This window comes from Camellia sinensis, chromosome 4 (genome assembly GCF_055761805.1).
Source record: "Camellia sinensis isolate YWXY chromosome 4, ASM5576180v1, whole genome shotgun sequence".
NCBI lineage: Eukaryota > Viridiplantae > Streptophyta > Magnoliopsida > Ericales > Theaceae > Camellia > Camellia sinensis.
The window spans coordinates 33,366,036-33,382,325 of NC_138964.1; the positions used below are offsets into that span (position 1 = coordinate 33,366,036).

General features: G+C 37.3%; 2 protein-coding genes and 1 long non-coding RNA gene across 3 annotated transcripts; 1 reads left to right on the top strand and 2 right to left on the bottom strand.

The window, feature by feature from the left end:
• Positions 1 to 974: 974 nt before the first annotated feature.
• On the bottom strand, positions 975 to 15,970 carry LOC114266686 (putative E3 ubiquitin-protein ligase XBOS32). Its single transcript, XM_028207605.2, has 10 exons — positions 14,445 to 15,970; positions 14,277 to 14,336; positions 14,023 to 14,094; positions 13,740 to 13,915; positions 13,392 to 13,552; positions 5,101 to 5,159; positions 4,972 to 5,018; positions 3,973 to 4,113; positions 3,139 to 3,230; positions 975 to 1,663 (listed from the first exon to the last, which is right to left on the bottom strand). Exons 1-10 carry the CDS (start codon positions 14,637 to 14,639, stop codon positions 1,134 to 1,136), a joined length of 1,533 nt encoding a protein of 510 aa, XP_028063406.2. The 5' UTR covers positions 14,640 to 15,970; the 3' UTR covers positions 975 to 1,133.
• On the bottom strand, positions 7,975 to 8,986 carry LOC145824546 (manganese-dependent ADP-ribose/CDP-alcohol diphosphatase-like). The gene has a single exon (XM_082924576.1). The coding sequence runs from the start codon at positions 8,848 to 8,850 to the stop codon at positions 7,990 to 7,992; it is 861 nt and encodes a 286-aa protein (XP_082780702.1). The 5' UTR covers positions 8,851 to 8,986; the 3' UTR covers positions 7,975 to 7,989.
• Positions 9,612 to 12,847, top strand: LOC145824547 (uncharacterized). Its single transcript, XR_014366303.1, has 2 exons — positions 9,612 to 10,973; positions 11,640 to 12,847. It is a non-coding gene; the product is annotated as an uncharacterized LOC145824547 (long non-coding RNA).
• Positions 15,971 to 16,290: the final 320 nt, after the last annotated feature.

Consider the following 16,290-nt stretch of genomic DNA (forward strand, 5'->3'; position numbering starts at 1 on the left):
ATAATAGCAGTGGTGGAGGTCTCAAATTCTGAAGCTCGAATAAGTCTCAAAATTTTAGGGCTGTGTTGGTTTTTTTTTTTTTTTTTGAAGAGTGGTTATGTGTAAGGGGTGTATCAAAAAACTAGACATCTTGCACCAGCTCATTAGCCTAATTGATTATTTGGAATTAATAAATTTTAACCAGCAGTCTAACTGATCAGTCAATTTTATCACCCAACTAATCCAACGCAACCCACTCACCTTATCAAACTACACAAACTAAGTTTGTGCAAGATGTCCAATTTTTTGACACACTCCTACACGTAACCACCTTTCAAAAATATATATATATATATATATATATATTTCAATTTCCTCGTAGACACTCGTACAAAACTATATGGAATTAACAAATATTAACTAGTAACCTAACTGATTAATTAATTTTATCACTCAACAATCTAACTGATCAGTCAAGTTTATACCCACCCATCCATCCAACTCAACTCACTCACCTTATCAAATCACATAGGCTGAGTTGATGCAGGATGCTTAATTTTTTGACACACCACTACACATAATCACCCTTTAAAAAAAAAAAAAAAAAAAAACAACCAAACCAAAATAGCCTCCACCCCCCCCCCCCAAAAAAAATAAAATAAAATAAAAATTCGAGGCATTCGTGCCTCATTCCAGGCCTCAAGCTTTATTTCTTTTCATAAATAGCTTCATTTTTTTGGAATATTCAAAAGGAAAAAAAAAAAAAAAAAAAAAAAAAACTTGCCTATGCAACTCAAAAAATTATAAAACATATAAAAGAATGAAAACAGTTAAAAAGACCTCAAAATTTTTTCTGTAAAACTTAAAAGTTAGCCCAACAAATTTATATATTATAATTAAATTTTCCAAATTATCTTTCATAAAATATTCATATGGATTGGCCAATATTTTACTTTCAGGCAGTTGCAGAGAGGGAAAGGTAAAAATATAACAAATTAGTCCAAAAGGATTCTGTCAAATAGCATGTATTCAATGTCTGGTATTTACAAACCCAATAATTTTCACCACGAAAAAAAAAAATCAAACCTTTAGATTATGGACAGGTAGAAGCCAAAAGAAAAGACAAACATTTTCATGAAAATATATGGATATTTTCAGCATCCGCTGCCGGTCGCTACGCACTGATTGAAAGAGCAAAACCATGATTTTCGGCTCTCATTATCAGAAGTCGAACGCCTAAAGCTGGATCTTGAACACCTAGCGATTTGGTTCCTCAAGTTCTGGTCAATGCTAGTTCTACGAACCAGAGAAGGACTTGTGTCTGGAGCTCCCATGCAAAGGCTAGGGTTGAGTTTCACGGACGGAAACCGTTGGCAGCTCAAGGAACGGAAAGAAGAGCCAAGTGGCGAAATTCGAGAGCAATGGAAGTCTGGCTTGCAAAACGGGGTTTCGAGTGAAGCGGTTTCTGGGCCCTCGGTTGAGCAGGAACAAAGTGATAAAGACAAACTTGTTCTTGCTGTCTCCTTAAGTAGTGGCCCGGTGCCTGGAAGCTTGAAAAATGATACTATTCCGTGGCGGCAGAGAGGGCACGCGATTGAGCCTGGGGGGCCGTGAGCTGTGGTTGAGGTGCTGTTTGTGGAACAGAGGTAGAGGGCACACCGTGTGCAGAACTCGTGATCACAACCTGAAACAAGAGGCATTTTATGTCAATATCAGGGTCTTACATGACAGCCCTGTTACGTATCCTATCGCCATTACATATCGGGATTTTGGACTTCCAATACCATTATTCATCTATGTATCGCCAAATCGCCAATACTGATATATATCCCAATACTCTTATTTAAAACCATAGCCAATAAATATGTTGGCCAATGATGGATATATTTAGCATTTGAAAATCAAGGCAAAGAAAACCAGAGTTTGGTTCCACTGTTCTAAATTATGGATTAGTTTATTATTTGATGCCACAAATAGCTCAGCCAATGAATTACCAATGCACAGAGAGAGAGAGAGAGAGAGAGAGAGAGAGAGAGAGAGAGAGAGAGAGAGAGAGAGAACGGTTCAGAGGAGGAATAGATATAGAAAACAAAAGCAAAGAATGACATTGTTTTTCTAGAATTATTAGGTCTACATTGTACAATGCACATATGGTTGCAACTTGAAATAATTCACAATACTCAAAGGTCATGTTTGATTCCACAAGACTAATAGTGAGGTATTAATAATCCAATTAAATTAGTGTGGTATTCACAATCCCACCCATACCCCATTACTAATAATCCTACAAATTTGTTGGATTAATTATCCATTGGATTGATAATTCTAAAACAAAATGTCAAAACAAACATAGGATAATTGGACCCGCAGATTAATAATTCTAATCCCATACTCTAATCCTTCCAATCAAACATGCCAAAAATGTGTAGAAATTTAGAAAATTTATATTTAGTGCACACACTCTCACAAAAACTAATATCTCACTGATTCAAGAGAACATTCACATAATTTAGTAAAACAAAAACCTTGTGAGTCTCAACTAGTACCTCTTTTTGGAAAAAGTACTAGCTATTCAAGAAATATTTAGCTGCTTTAACTGAGCAAAGTTGTTCTCACTTTTCACGTGTTAGGCTTTTCTTCTTTAAAGGTTTGTTGCACATAAATTTTGACCATTATTTTCATCACCAGTGTGTAATATCAAGCAGATACTAATCCAACAGAATCCCAACAATCAATGAACTCTTCTGCCAGTCTGTGATTAGGCTGCTACTCAACTATTTTATTATTCTTTTATTTATTGACAATTTTAAAGAACATTATTATCAAGAACATATATTTGATTTACATGGATTCATCTCTTAGGGAAAAATCAATACAGCAGTTAACATAGGTCCAAAGTAGGTCATGAGAATACAATCACAGGAAAGCAATACATGATAAACAAGCAGCTAAATCCACACCCAAGTTTGCTGCTTAATGTAAATTGAAGCATCAACATATATACTGTCACACGTTAACATTTAGATGGCATTGAACTGCATCATTTCACATGTTAACATTTAGGAAGAATCCAAACATTTTTTTTTAAAAAAAAATTTACTCAAAAACATCGATTAGAATCCTTATGCTGCTAGTTTGCAAGTTTTGAAGGGAATGTACCTTGCGCAGCTACAGTACACTTTCTTTCCAAACAAACAACACAAGGGTCTAAGCATGCAGGAGTATTATCACTGAACCTCCATCCACATTCTCTGCAAATGACAAAAGACCCAATTGTTTTGTTATGTATGAAAGCAAGTAGTTCTTAAAAAAAGAAAGCAGATCAGCCAAAGCCAAATTTATTTCATTTTTTTGACGTTAATACTTAGGAATCTTCTCTGTAGGTTTATTCTGTTTGCTGAATTTGAAGATATCAAGAAAACTCTAAAATGACAATATGAAGAACAGATTAACGTATAAATGAAGGTTTGACGTTTCTGATTAGACAGAGTAACAAGGAGATAAGTTTATGTGCATGTTGGTAGGCAAATGTGGTCCGGCATTGTTCTGAATTTCAAACAGGAAGCATAGTATAGTTATGAAAAATCTCATATTCACAAGACAATGAATAATTCCTCTAGAGCATGTGTCATGTGAAGATGTATGGGCTCAGTTGGGGAGTGAGCACACTTGAAACCTTGGATGGCCGGGCATAAATTTCCTTGCAAATTATCATGTCTCCTTAAACAACATTACCCAATTTTCCATATTAAGCAAAATATTATAAAATATGTCCCATAAATTCATTTGCAACAAACTTAAAGATACCCAAATCCAGAGATTTAACAAAAAGAAAAAGCTGGCAACCTGGAGGTGTTAATAACTTTACCTAAAACTGGCAGAAATAAGAAATCCAAGGTTTAAATGCTGGATGAAATTTATTCTATATAAATCCGAGCACAGGTTGATGCATTGAAGTTTATTTGTAACTAGAATGGTGTTAACTCCGCTCACCTAGCAATTTTGACAATACTCGAAAGAGGAAGACATAAATACGGTGAAGGAAGAAGTTGAGGCTGGTCTTCTGGCCGTGTGCTAAGAATTTCCTCAAGCCAATCTCTATGCCATGAGCGCGCGACCATCAAGGGAGTCCATCTTTAAAAATACAAAACAAACATTGGATACCGTAATATTACAAACCCATAAAGAGGAATACCACATGGCAAGATGCTTCAACATACTATGAAACAAAAAGAAGCAAAATGATAACAGTAAGTTGCAACAAGACAAGCACACATAAAAACTCGCCCATGCATTTCATCATGTGAAACACCTGGCACATCTCCATTGCACATAATTTGACCTAAGATAGACTTTATTCGATTGTTCACTCACATTAGATTAGAATCTCCTAAATCGGGCATAAAAGATATTGATTCAGTCATTCCAACCACTTCATCAACATTAATGCAATTACGGTACTTGAGAGTAATTTGGACAGAAAAACATAAATATCAATGGCTTAGATGCTCAGAACTAGAGAATTAAATGCTGCATGGTAAGGTTGGAAGATTAACTACCTTGTCCCCATAAGCTAGTTACAAGCACAGGCCATATGTCACTCACTATCAAAATGTAGACATGATAATAATATCACATTTATTTTATTTTATGTCTTGCTCAAGGAAAGTAGTGTAAGTATCTTGTCATGTCATTCTTTAAGCAGCAACCCTGCTAGTCAATCTCAAAGTGATCCAAATGATGGCTAACAAATGATTCAAAATATACCAATAGCTTGATTGAAAAAAGGAAAAAAAACCTCAAACTTGTTTAATCAAAGAATATAAGATGCTTTGACATTACAAAATTTAATAGTGATTAACAAATAATGCTAAAGCCAAAAAAGAAATAATAATAATAATAATAATAAAAATAATAAAAATGACGAGAAGACATTACAAAATCACTATTACTCATCAAAATACATGTGCTCTGAGTATATGACATGCATACCCATTTCCATTTTCGGCGCTCAGGCTGGCACCCTTGGCAACCAAAATCTGAATATGAAAAAAAAACTACCAATATTTCAGCTTATATTCCAACAACATAAATAACTTCAAGCAGTACAAAGAAACTTACCTGACAACATTGTGCATTTCCACCACATGCAGCATAATGAAGGGGTGTGCTTCCTGCACCTGCAAAGTGACAAAATGAAATTTTATGTGAAATAAAAAAGATTGGTAACAAAACTGTAGATCCATAGCAGATTGATGGGCGGTTTAATTATTAAGTATTTAATTGAATCTTACCCACATATTGTAACTTGTAACAAAAGGGCTTAACAAATGATTTTAGCACTTAAAAAAAGAAAAAGAAAAAAATGATAGCCATCTCTGCCTTTGTCATTTTAATATATGGTGTAGGACAAATGGTGTTTTACGTAACACAAAGTGTCAAAAAAAAAAAACAGTAATTTACTCTCTCTCTCTCTCTCATTTAAATATATGGTGTAGGACAAATGGTGTTTTACGTAACACAAAGTGTCAAAAAAGGTAATTTACTCATTTTAAAAGTAATCGTTCAACACGAAAAATACATTTAATGACAGTGTTGAATTAAATTATATAACAAAATTGAATTGATGGCTATGGTAGCTAAGTGCATATCTAATCAGAAGCTCAAATCACATATCTATGCAGACCTAGACATTTATATCTAAAAAATTTATCTTCAAATCTGTGCGCCTAAATAACAAAAGCAATGTAAGAAATTATGTATTATTGATTGATTGATATCTTACAAGATTGATAAATTACAATTCCTATACAATCTATATATAGAAGAAAATGTGGTAGTAGGTGTAGTGGAGGTGATAGTGGGTTAGGTGAAGTGGAGTGTGTGGTGAAGTGGAGGTAGGTGAAGTGGAGTGTGTAGTGGAGTAGGTGAAGGTAAAGATGGGAAATTCTAACAGCCCCCCGCAAACTCAAGGAGGAGAGAAACTAACCAACTTGAGTTTGGAGAGAGTAACAAAACAAGAAAATACATAAAAATAAAAAAGGATAGGAGACACTGTATGGTCGTGTCAGACCGTTGGTGAAGACACTGAATGGTGGTGTCATAACGTTGTAGAGGACACTGTATGGGGGTGTCATAACGTTGTAGAGGACACTGTATGGGGGTGTCATAACGTTGTAGAGGACACGGTATGGTGGTGTCATAATGGTGTAGAGGACACTGGATGGCGGTGTCAGACCGCTGTAGAAGACAGTTTATGGGGTCATGTCGGACCGTTGTAGAAGACAGTTTATGGGGTCATGTCGGACCGTTGTAGAAAAACAGTTTATGGGGTCATGTCGGACCGTTTGTAGAAGACAGTTTATGGGGTCATGTCGGACCGTTATAGAAGACAGTTTATGGGGTCATGTCGGACCGTTGTAGAAGACAATGTTGTGACAGTTTACGGAGTCTTGCTAGACCCTTGTAGAAACTAACCGGAATCAATGTCGGGACAGTTTACAGAGTCTTGTCGGACCCATGAAGGAGCTAACCGGAATCAATGTCGGGACAGTTTACAGAGTCTTGTCGGACCCTTGTAGAAACTAACCGGAATCTATGTCGGGACAGTTTACAGAGTCTTGTCGGACCCTTGTAGAAACTAACCGGAATCTATGTCGGGACAGTTTATAGAGTCTTGTCGGACCCTTGGAAAAGTGGCACCCTCAAAAGGTGTGCCCAATTTTGTCAAAAGGCGTGCCATCAAAAGGCGTGCCCAATCCATAAAAAGGCGTGCCATCAAAAGGCGTGCCCAATTCATCAAAAGGTGTGCCGGACATGATGGCGAGGCACGTGGGCGCCTTGGTTGGCGTGCCCGTTTGTCGTCTGGCGTCAAGGGGCGCGCGATACGCGTGGCTGCCTTGGCTATTTAACCAAGACGAAGGCTGAGGCTGAGGCATACCATTCTGAAACCTCTGAACGCTCGGAGAGCTTGTCTCTGCAAATCTTGAAACACCCGGAAACCAACCCTTCTCTGAAACACTTAGCAACTCAAAAACATGGCCTCTTCTTCCCGTCCAGTTACCCAGAACCTGCTCACGCTCTTTCCAGAACTGAACGAGCCCACAAGAGAAATAACTGGTGCGGTGGCCAGTGAACCGCAACCAAACACCTCTGGTTTTGCTCCATTGAACTTTCCGATGCGGTCGGTGGAGCAAAAAATGGCGATGCAAACTGATATTGAGGCTAATCAGTATACTCTGAAGTCATGCGTGGAAACCATGACGGCGGTCACAAATTTGTCGAACCGGCTGCAGAGTAGGACAAATGAGGTGCACCATTTAAATTCCCAGCTGGCTCTGCTCCAACGCATGTATAAGGATGCGTGAGCAGAGATAAGCGTGCTAAGGGCAGAAAACAAGGAGCTGAAGCGGAAGGCCACCGTCATGTTTCGATTTGGAGGGCCGCCATATGCTGCAGTGGAGGAGTATGGGGGAGTGAACGTGCTCGGCGGCGTGGAAAATACGGAGGCAGCACCGTCAAGGGCCACTCAGGACAGAGGCAAGAAGAAAAGGCCGGCGGAATAGGCGAAGAAGTGATGGCGGTGGGTGGCCGTCTGCAGAAAAAAAAAAACAAAGCTTTCGGTGTTGTCTTTTGGTTTTTTTTTTTTTTTTATGTAAAATTGTGATCGGGGTGGATCCCTGAGAGAAATAAAATATGGGCTGTTGTGCAAATGTGTAAAATGTTTTTTTTTTTTTTTTTTTTTTTTTTTTTTTTTTAAGATATATATATTATAATAATAATAATAATAATAATAATAATAATAAGAATAATAATAATAATACAAAGAATGGGTCAAAGTGGGAGGATGGAAAGAAATATTATTTTAGAGGATGGTGGAAATATATTGGTGGAAAGATATTATAATAAAAATATATATATATATATTAAAAGAAAAGATAAGTGGGAAAGAACGTGGGTGTGTGTGAACCTGGTCCCTCGGCTGCTACAGTGTGGTGATATGTTGTTATTTTATTTTATGAGGGTGGCCTTGAGTGGAGATAAACAGAGGTGCTTCAGATGAAAGCAAAAACATCCCAAAAAGAAAAGCAAAAGCAAACCAAACACGCAATTATATCGGTGTATCACATCCATTACTTCGTCGTAATTCCACAGAAGTGCTGCTGGGGAAGATGCACCAGGATCTAAGGGTAGATGGCAACATATAACGACTTTCTGGTTTGAATTTATTGCGTCTTGAAGCACACCATCCAACCATTCTAATTGATCTTTTCCAACCGCTCCATTGAACATGAGGAACCTTCTCTCCAGGCCCACGAGCCCTGTTGGACTGTTCTTGTCTGAATTGGGGTTTCTCTCTCCCAGACATTTCAAGGCCTCTATAGTTTTTGGATGATCTTGAGGCCAACCAATGGCACTAATATCATAGCCATCGAGGACTACAAATCTGTATTCTGGAATTGGAGAAAAATCATAGTAAGCACGGCTATCAACACTGGGAATTCTCAATAATGGAAGTAACCTGTCACGAGGGAGACTGTAGAGACAGTGATTGCCAATCATGTGATAGACAGATCCATGGCGAAAAATCTCAAATTCATGGACAATTTTCTCAACAGCATTGAGAGATTGGTCTTTGGGGCAAAACCCATCAACAATGTCCCCAAAATTGATTGCAAATTTGAGCTTTTGCATTTTGTTCCATTTCTGAACTGCCCTTTGCAAGACAAGAATGCTATGTCGATAGTAACGAGGAACACCAAGGAATGAATGCCCGTCGGGAATATCAGCATACTGCACATCCGATATAATCCCAAAAGAAAGAAGAGGTTGCTTCCCTTGTGCACTCACTATCCCAGTTGCAGAACCCATGGTCAGCAAGTAAAAGAATCCAGACACGAATCTGATGAAACGAGCTCTAATGTCAATGTGTTATTTTGCATATATATATACACCGATATACGTATATATAGGTAGAGAGAGAGAGAGAGAGAGAGAGAGAGAGAAAATTTGAGAAAGATCGGTTTCGAACTCTTCGTCACTGCCATTGAAGAAGAAATTAGGGAAATTTGGGTTTGTCCGGCGGGCGGCCAAGGCGAGATTGCCGCCCGCCGGGAAGCGAAAAATATTAGGTTCTAAACTCGCTCTGATACCATGTAAGAAATTATGTATTATTGATTGATTGATATCTTACAAGATTGATAAATTACAATTCCTATACAATCTATATATAGAAGAAAATGTGGTAGTAGGTGTAGTGGAGGTGATAGTGGGTTAGGTGAAGTGGAGTGTGTGGTGAAGTGGAGGTAGGTGAAGTGGAGTGTGTAGTGGAGTAGGTGAAGGTAAAGATGGGAAATTCTAACAAGCAACAATATCATTTGACTTTGAAACACTGAATTCATTCAATTGTTTGATACGAATGAATACTGAAAGCAAATGCGGAAAGCCTAATGAAAGCATGAAAGTTGAATTCCTCTCTTTCATTGGATTAGCAAAATTGGAAATTGACACAAGGATCCCTAATCATCTCTCTTGTTTTATGATCTCTATAGAATACACATTACAACAAACTAAAATGGTCAATAGAAATGATTTCATTTGAATAAAATACACCAAAACTTCCAATTTGAGCACTCATCTTACATTTTTTGTCAATATATATAATAAAACACATCGCATTTTCAAAATTTCTGTGAGATACAATTGGTTACAATGGCTTAGATTGATTCCATTTTAAATTTCATGGTCAGATTTCTTCTCCAACATTCAGGTTTGCTTATCAACTTTTGTTATCCAGCCCAAAACATAATTGGATGGGTCCTACAAAATGTTTTCGTGGGAACGCAACCCTTCAACCAGCACAGAGGTGAAGGTTGATCGAAAGTTCTATCTTATTCAACATGCAGCAATCATGCACGTAATGAAGTAGTTCCCGCTTTCATTTAAGGCGTTAGGACGGTTGTGCTCTGCACTTCTCTATCTTCTCTCTTTAGTGTCCCCCTTTCCTTTGTTTCTCTCATCTTTCTTCTCTACTCTCCAAACCAATTCTCCCTCCCTCCCACATCCACTTTCTCTCCTCCCTCCTCCACACTACCACACACATACTTTTACCCGCTACTCTCTCTCTACTCGCTGGCTCCGGTGTACCCCTCTGCATTTGCCACAACCACAACCCCTCTCTTCCCTCTCTGCTACCCTCTATTCACTCTTCGCCTTTGGTGAAGACCCATCCAGCATCTGCCACCACCACAGCTCATCACTCCCCCACCAATGTGGCAACTCCTCATTCCCCTTCAAACCCTAACCCTAGCTCCCCAATCTGTTGCTCCTCTCTCACTGCAAGCACTCCTCAAGCAAAAGGTCTCTAATGGGGGCATTGGCAAGGAGGGTCAGTTGCCATGGTAGGTCTGCAAAGTTAGGCAATTATGGTAATTAGTGATAGGCTATGATGCATGGACTCGGGTACAAGCGTCAGGTGTAGGTGCATATCTAGAGGTACGACCCATCAAACCTCAAATTTATGGGTACACAGACTTAACAAAAAAGGATCATATTCTATATTTTTCATCTAGTATGTGTGATAAAATGATATTATATACAACATATAGTGTCAAAAATGAATTTTACTCATTTTATAGCAATTGGAAAATAAAACCCAAATAGTACACATTTTATAGCAATTACAGAACAATATATACATATAATGATAGTGTTCAATACAAATATATAAAACAGTGTCCGATGGAATATATCAATCACATATCCCACACTCTTATCCAAGTGTTGGGTGTCCGACATTGGTGTTTGATTTATGTTGAAGAGTCCATGGAACGTAAGTGGCAGGTTTGGGTTTTGGATAGAGATAAAAGAGATTTAGTGAGGAAAAAGGGGAGATTGGAGAGGTGATGCATAGTGGGTATGAGAGTGGTGCACGGTTGGGGTGGTGGCTGAGCAATGGTGATGGGTAAAGAGGTGGTTGAGACAGAAGAGAGAGGGTTTTTGTAGGGGTGAGCATGGTCCGGATTGGACCGGATTGAGGTAAAACCAGGACCAATCCGTTATTTACGGTTCCTAAAAAATTGGAACCAATCCAATCCGTTTAAATCATGGAACCAATCCGAACCAATCCATTTAAATACGGATTGGATCGGTTTAGGACCACGGATTCACATAATTAAATAACAAAAATATATATATAACATTTGAATTTCATAAAAATATAAACATAGCGCTATATTAGTTCCATAATAGCAACATGTTTTTCTATAATAACGACATACTGTTCTAGAATTTAAACAACCATAAGAAAACTAGTTTCACTATAAGTATTTAGACCATTGCAAATTAAAACTTAAAACTAACAAACAAAAGTAATAAAAGAAGATATTATACGGTTTTAGGTTTGAGTTTAGATTTTACATAGAATAAGAAAAGATACTATGGGGGATGATGTATAATAAAAATATAGACTATTTGTATACGGTCCGGATCGGTTCCAATCCGGAACCATGGGATTCAATCCGGAACCAATCCGTGAACTACGGATTTTTAATTATTCAATCCGGAACCGAACCGCGGATTCAAAAAACCAATCCAAACCTATCGGATTGGACTGGACTGGATCGGATTACGGATTTCACGGATTCCTTGCTCAGCCCTAGGTTTTTGGTTGTGTGGTGGCGGAGAGGTGAGGGAGGTGATTATGCAATGGCTGGGAAGTGATAAAGGGTGGTGGTTGGCAGTGAGTCTAGCATAGATAAGAGCCCCATTGTGAGAGATGTTCTGGTGGTTGTGGCAGCACAAGGTAACGGAGGTGATGATGGTTGGTTGATGACAAAGGTGATGACGGTGGAGGAGTTTGAGCTGAAGAAAGTGTGGTGTTATAGACAGAGGAATAAAACATTGAAATAGATGGAGAGATTTACAAAGAAAGAAGAATGGAGAAAAAACAATAAAGAAAATGCAAAAAGAAAACTGTGTACAAGAAAAGTAAATAATTGAATGATGGAGAGAAAGAGGTGTGTACTTTTTATAACTTTTTCGGTTTTCGAGAGAGAATTTTTCAGGTTAATGTAAGGCAATAATTAGATTGCATGCCAGTTACGAGGCAAGACAAAATGTGTACTTCGACTAAAACCATTTAGAATTTGATAATGGTTCCGACAAATCACACGAAAAAAGTTCAACAATGAGTTAAAATAGCACTCATGCATTTCAAAAGTCACCAACCTCTAGAAATAAAACTAGAAATAGAATGTTAACTGACTATACCAAGTTGTAAACAGAATTAGTTTTTTCAATCAAAAGGCCTGAAGCTAGCAGAAGGAGAGAGGGAGTGGGGGACACAGATAGAGAGAGCACCACCATTGAAATTCACATGTTTCTAGCTAAAAATCTGTGGACAAGTCCTTGGCAAATTTTGTGCTCAGACAAGTTCTGCAATGTTTATGCAATCCATGGGGATGAAAAGCATTCTACACAAGACAAACACCTGAAGTTCAAGTATCAAGTTCTACAGACTCAGACACATTACGAAGAAGTATTTACATGTTTCTTTGTCTCCCATATAATAGCTGAACCTGTAGTCTAGAAATCAAAATCAGAGAGCCAAAAAGATCTTTCAAAATGATTTTTTTTTTTTTAATACATAAAAAGATCTTTTAAAATGATGAAAATGAAGCCAATCATTTCAAGCTGTGAATGGCTCAACCTTAAGCAACCCTTTTTTTTACTTTGACAAATAAGAGGCTTAGCCTTGGGCATAATAAGATAATCAACAGTATGACTACTTCCACATGTCATAAATTTATTTCACTATGATAGTAACAGATTGGGATGCCAATGTCCCAAAAAAAAAAAAGAAGAAGAAGACGGCAACACCACAACAGCAGAAGATGCATTTGTTCGAAGAGGGAGAGTCGAACTGGGGAGGTTATTCATTGTTCTAGTTGGATGTGAAAGACTTCCTCATTTTTCAATTTCATATTTTATGTCTAGGGGCATAACTATAGCCGTGCATTCAATCGTCAAAAAAGAGTTTTTGACCGTACTTGAGAGTTTCCTAAATCACATGGCTCAGCTGTCAAACTCTTTTGGTATCTCATTTTAATCTAACAGCTACCTAAATAAGTTTCCTCATAGGTCTATTCCTTAACTTTTCAGTAAGGACATTTAGTCTTTACAAGTAAGATAAAAAGTCATTGACAAGACAAAGAAAAAACGTGAATGGAAGGACTAATCAGTGATTTCTTTGATCGCCCCAAACATACCAATATTGAGGCATAAATTTATTATTCATGGTATATTAAATGAACTCTTGATATTACCAATATATTAAAAACAGTAATAACTGTTAAATTAGATATAACAGATGATGATAACTAAATAGAAAGAAACAAAATGAAGAAGTTTACCAATTAAATCAATCGTAGTTCCATCTTCCATTGTGATCTCAGAAACAGAAGCTCCTAAGTCCAGGAGTAATTGAACAGTTTCAATGTGCCCGTTCAATGCAGCCATATGAAGGGCAGTGATGCCTCCGTCAGCAGGTTTATTAATTATCTGAAGAAGTGCGCTGTTGCAAAGTAAAAAAGGATAAATGCATCAGCTTTTCTGGAAACTAAAAAAAATTAAATAAAATTAAATAAAAAGTACAAGCAAACTTTGACATGAAGTTAACCTTCATAACCTTTCTGGAAACTAAAAACTATTCCAAAAAAGATAAAAAGAAAAAGTACAAGCAGACTTTGACATGAAGTTACCCTTCATTGAATTCTGAGATAGAATCTTCATTTTTTGAGGTTTTCCTTAAGATGTTCCAAATATCAGGAATGCTAGGAATATAATCTGTAATGAGAAGCCGAATGCATCGAGAATGTCCGTTCAAAGCAGCCAAGTGGAGTGCAGTACCTCCATTAAGATAATCCGCTCTGTGTATCTAACATTCAATATCCAAGTGTGATAATCTTATAGCCAAAATATTTAAATTATTGATTGTAAATCAAGTACCAAAAAAAAAAAAAACTGGCTTAGAATGCTTCATACATTGGCTTTGAAGAGAACCAGAGTCTGAACAACCTCCCAGTGACCATATTGGCAAGCTTGCATTAAAGCAGTCTGTTCATGGGAATCAAGAGCACAGTTCTTGAATTTTTTAGTATTTAAACAATTGATAACTTGTTTGGGTATTCAGAAAGTGTCAGGAAAATGGTATCAGTAACAAGAAGGCTTCACACACAGAACCAATCACAGAAAGAACCAATAACTTCACTGAGACAGACAAGCAAAGATCATCATACCTGCCCACGATAATTCCTGAGATTAATATCAACCCCTGATTCAAGCAATAGAGAGACAATCTGAAGAAAAGAAAAATTAAACCATTATCATCATTAAAATACCAACAAATTCAGAATTGACTTAATCTTTTTGTAAACATTTGCAGACAAGAATGAACTTTGAGATACCTCATGATGGCCTTGGGCTGCAGAGTAATGGAGGGGTGAATTGCGAACTCCAAAAGTCGAATACCTCGCAAGACGGGGATTGTACTCCAATAAAGCTTTGGCTTCTTGAAGATCCCCATCTCTAGCAGCCGAGACAAGGCGTTCTCCAGATGCCGAGCATCCAAAGGAATTACCCACCAGACTTAAAAACCTCATGACTCTCAAATATATTTACAACCCAGAAATTCAAGAAAGAGAGAAGAAAGATATATGTCTCCTTTTCTAGCTGCACAAAGATTCTCAAATTTCACAAATGAAGCAATGCTATGACCCCACATATATACATTTTCTGGTCTGTATTCAAACAACTTTTATTCTATGATCCTGAACCCATTCAAAGGATCATAGAAGTGAATTGGAAGAAAGAGAAAAGAGATGCATGATACTTTTCTCTAATCAGAAATTCTTTATGTTCTACCAAACTAAGTAAAACCCACAATAAAGCTTTACTTGCATATACATCCAAAAGCAATTGGGTGAAACTGTCAGAATGTCACTGTTCTCTGATAGAAATCCAAGAAAATAATCTGAAGAGAGAGACAGAGAGAGAGAGGCCCTTTGAAAACCATAAACCCCTCACAAATTTTTCATAGAAAAACCAAATCTGATGGGACTGTCTATATATTATTGGTTAAAGATCTCGATAACTTTGACAGACCCAACAAACAAACCATACGACAAACAAATCGATTATTTGCTCACAAAGTTTGTAGACTTTCAATCAAATTATCAAACACCAATTCGTCAAATTTCAAAACCTCCAATACCCACTTCCTAATTTTCCCTAAAATGGGCAAAAGCATTAAAAACTCCGAACCAAAATTTCTCTCAATAATCAAAAGTTTCAATCTGCCTACCAAATTCCCCGGAAAATCAAAACACTAGATACCCACCTCCAGATTGCCCTCAAAAATGTAAACCCACAAGACCCTCTCCTAAATTTTTCCTCAAGAGCAAGAAATCGTGGACACCCACCTCCAGATTTTCCGGGAAAATTAGACCCTCTTTCCCCGGATCACATCATTGACAATCCAAGCCAAAATATTCCCTGAAAAAACCCAAATTCACCATAATTGCTTTCCAGGTGACTCCGATCAAGACCCCACCAAAGTCTGATGATAGAGGTGGGAATTAAAAAATCAGAATAATGGTGGGGTCGTCCACCAAAAAAAAAAAAAAAAAAAAAATTGTAAAAATGGTGGAAAGGGGATAAAAAAGGGGAGGGGATGTAGGTTGAGGAGGGCAGCGAGTTTTACTGCAACCTCAAACTAACAACAACAGCAAAAGCCTGCAAGAAAAGCGCTCTTTTCATGATTGGTTGTCATTTGCTAGTCAAATTTGGTAGTTGGCTTGTTCTTCTCTCCTCTCTCTCTCTCTCTATCTCTCTCTCAACATGTGAATGCGGAGAGTTGCTTACATGACATGCGGGTGGCCTCATACTACCTACGTAATGGGTGATTATTGGGTATAATAGCATGATTGGTCGTAAATGTGAAGTACATTCAACAATATAAGGCACTTACTGATTGGTGAGAGAGTATAATTAGGCGAAGGAAAATAAGTGAGAGTACTAATTAATGCTATTACTAATAATGTGACAGTGAGTTCATTATGAATGATTTGATGTTTTGGCTTTGATATTGTATTTTTTTTTATTGAGTGTCATGTCATTAGTGATCTTTTTAGAACTCCAAAATTAATGGTCTCTATCATTATTGTTACGCGAATACATATGGCCTCATTTTTTAATAGATTATTTTATTTGATATTTTAATTTTTTAATTATTTTAATTTGGTTAAAAAAGTT